Raw genomic sequence first — 2,861 nt, 5'->3', positions numbered from 1 at the left:
GAAAAAAATAATAAATTAAAAAAAAAAAAAAAAAAAAAAGAAGAAGCTAGAATCGTCTCCCTGGCTTCCCACAGAGCTGTGTTCAAACTGCGTGTGTGTGCAAATACCTGCCTGTGTGCACGGCGCAGCCGCGCTCTCACCACGGCTGCATGTAGGAACTTGGCCCTTGCGCGGCCAAGCAGCCTGTTTGGACAGTGGTACGGGGACTCGCTGACTTTTTTTGCATTCATTCATGAGGCAGAAGTGAGAAATAGGTTTGTAGATTTTGCGCCTGCAGTGCTGACTTCTGCCTAATTCCGGTACTGCGCACACTTTGTCTTGCAGCTGCGCTAGAAACCGGGTGCTTCTGGGAGAACAGAAGGCGCAGCAAAACTAAACGATGGCTGCCGTGATTAAAACACACTGCTGGCACCCCGCTCTCATCACACAGTGCCAGGAATAACACTTCCAAAAACCTCTGGCGCACTTAAAAAGGATTTCCGTGTTGAATTAGGTGACCGCCAGCGGTACACTTCACGCCCGTGTACCCCGGGCAGGTTTGGGCGGTGATGCTGCTGAGCCACTGACGTGCCGTGCAGCAATTCCCCGCGCCGTGCGTGCCGTGGGGCAGAGGGGGACGGCAGTCCCCGCACTGACAGACTGGTGCTGCCCATCACCACCGAACCACAGGCAAGAGGGGCCGTTAGCTCCAGCCACAGCCCTCGCCAGAGCAATAACTCCTTCGCAGGCTGGCAGATGTCACCGGCCTTGTCACAGCACCGCTCTGGCTTGGCGGGAGTGGAAGGGACATAACTAAAGTGGAGCGTGTGCCTACAGAAACTGCAGTGGAAAAGACCCACGTCACTTTTTTTGTATAACTTGTCGTCTCTCTCCCATGTTCGCATCTCCGAAGCTTGTCCAGAGGGGCTGTTCGGGGCCCGCTGTGAGGAGCAGTGCGACTGTGGGGACAACGTGTCGTGCCATCACGTTACCGGCGCCTGCGATTGCCCCCGCGGCTGGCGGGGCCGGCGCTGCGAGAAAGGTGAGCCAGCACCCCTCCGGCAGCACGGCGCTCGGGCGCCGCTGGGTACGTCCCTGCCTCCTGCCACGGTCTGGGAAGCAGAGAAACTTCGTTTTTAATGAGAGTTACGAATTGTGGCAGAACGTTGTGAGGAGGCGACAGCCTGCCCTCAAACAGGCAAAAAATTGCTGCCTGGCACAGCACCCCGTGCGGGAGCCGGGCGCCGAGGGCAGGAGCTGCCCCTCAGCCTCTAATGCCGCTCAGGTGTTAACACTGACTTGAAAACCAGTCAGGAGACTTCCCTCTCCTCGCTTGCTTCCCCACAGCCTGCCTGCCCGGTTCCTTCGGGAAGGACTGTGCCGGCCGCTGCGCCTGTCCCCTGGGAGTGCCTTGCGATCACGTCACCGGCCGGTGCGGCTGCCTGCCGGGCTTTACCGGCTCTGGATGTGAAAAATGTACGTAGAAGGGGGAGATCCTCTCGCAGTTCTGCCGACAGGATCTGGGAATGTGATGGGTCAAGCAATTGCTGCATAAAGTTTTTTTAAAAAACATGGAAAAACATGGAAAAAACAAAAAACCCAACCCAACAGCGAGCTGTGCCAAGGAGCAGCGCTCATTTTGGGCGCTGGGTGCGTGCCCACGGAATGTTAGCGAAGCACAGGGAGCCAAGAGGGGAGTCAGAGCTATGTGTTTGTCCAGAGGATTAGCAATAAATCAGTATTAAAATGAGCTGCTGTGGGTATGAGCACGTCTGGAAGAGAGGGAGGCATGTGAGCGCATTCCTTACCCAGGGGACGGGGGTGCATTTGCGATGTCCGCGCGTGTGGGGGGCGCAGCTCGCGGGGACCCGGGGGTAGGGAGGGCTCTGCAGGTAGGTAGCGTTGCAAAAGGCACCTGATGCCTTTCAGCACTCAGTTTCCTTTTCAATCCAAGTCTTTCCCGGAGTCAAGGAACCGTTTGCCCCTTTGCTTTTTGGGTGGCAGAGAACTGTCACCGGCATAAAAGGCTTCCTAAATCCTGGCTTAAAATAGAAAGGGAAAAAAAGAGTCTCGCACAGTGGGATGGGTGGGATAGCTCCTGCTGAGCTCATCTGAGTCACCTCGGTGCCCTCTCTCCTGACAGCCTGCCTGCCAGGGACCTTCGGTGAGGGCTGTGGGCAGATCTGCCAGTGTGCCGGAGCCACCCAGGAGTGCCACCCGGTCACCGGGGCGTGCGTCTGTGCCCCCGGCTTCCACGGTCCCACCTGCCAGCTGGGTGAGTCCGCGCTCGCTTCCTCTTCTGTTCACGGACCTTTGCAGGTTGCTGCCTGAGGCTGCGCTGTATCCTGAACGCACGGTGCCAGTGCCGGCAGCGCCGGTGCAGAGCCATCACCCCCCGGCACGGGGGACGGCGCCGGGCTGACCGCTGGAGAAGCCTCAGCGCGGGGAGCAGCCCGCCGGCTGCAGCAGCTGCGAAGCACAGGGTGCCTTCCTGCTTTCGTGCCGCAGTTGCCTTTGTCCTCGCTGGCTTGGCCAAGGTCTTGTTTCGTTCTGCTCTTGGTCACTGCCCAGCTCTACAGCTGGGGAGCTGCGTCTCTCCAGGCACGGGTCTTCGTGCTCCCTGGCCCTGTGCGCAGAGCGGCTCTGACCTCTGTGGTGTCTCCCAATGGCTCGTTTGCAAGTACCAGCTCATGGAAACAAAACATCGTTCTCATCTGCACTTGGGCCATTTTTTTGGGCCATTTTCCTTTTGATTTGTGGGACATTCATCAGCTCTACCTTCAGCAGAGAGGTTGTGCACAATCCGAAGCAACATGGCATTATTGCTTCTTTGCCATGAGATTACTTTTAAGTATCTCCTGGGGTTTTCTTTGGCTCCTGCT

The 2,861-nt window shown here is 57.5% G+C and overlaps 1 protein-coding gene across 1 annotated transcript in view; it reads left to right on the top strand.

The window, feature by feature from the left end:
* The window catches only part of MEGF6 (multiple EGF-like-domains 6), a 104,441-nt gene that overhangs the window by 97,438 nt on the left and 4,142 nt on the right, over positions 1–2,861 (top strand). The window contains exons 27-29 of the mRNA XM_009889682.1: positions 893–1,021; positions 1,327–1,455; positions 2,123–2,254. Coding sequence (XP_009887984.1) covers positions 893–1,021; positions 1,327–1,455; positions 2,123–2,254 — 390 coding nt within the window. The remainder of the gene's footprint in view (positions 1–892; positions 1,022–1,326; positions 1,456–2,122; positions 2,255–2,861) is intronic.

Source organism: Charadrius vociferus, unplaced genomic scaffold, assembly GCF_000708025.1.
Source record: "Charadrius vociferus isolate BGI_N301 unplaced genomic scaffold, ASM70802v2 scaffold477, whole genome shotgun sequence".
NCBI classification, from domain to species: Eukaryota; Metazoa; Chordata; class Aves; order Charadriiformes; family Charadriidae; genus Charadrius; species Charadrius vociferus.
This window is presented reverse-complemented; position numbering and strand designations above follow the sequence as displayed.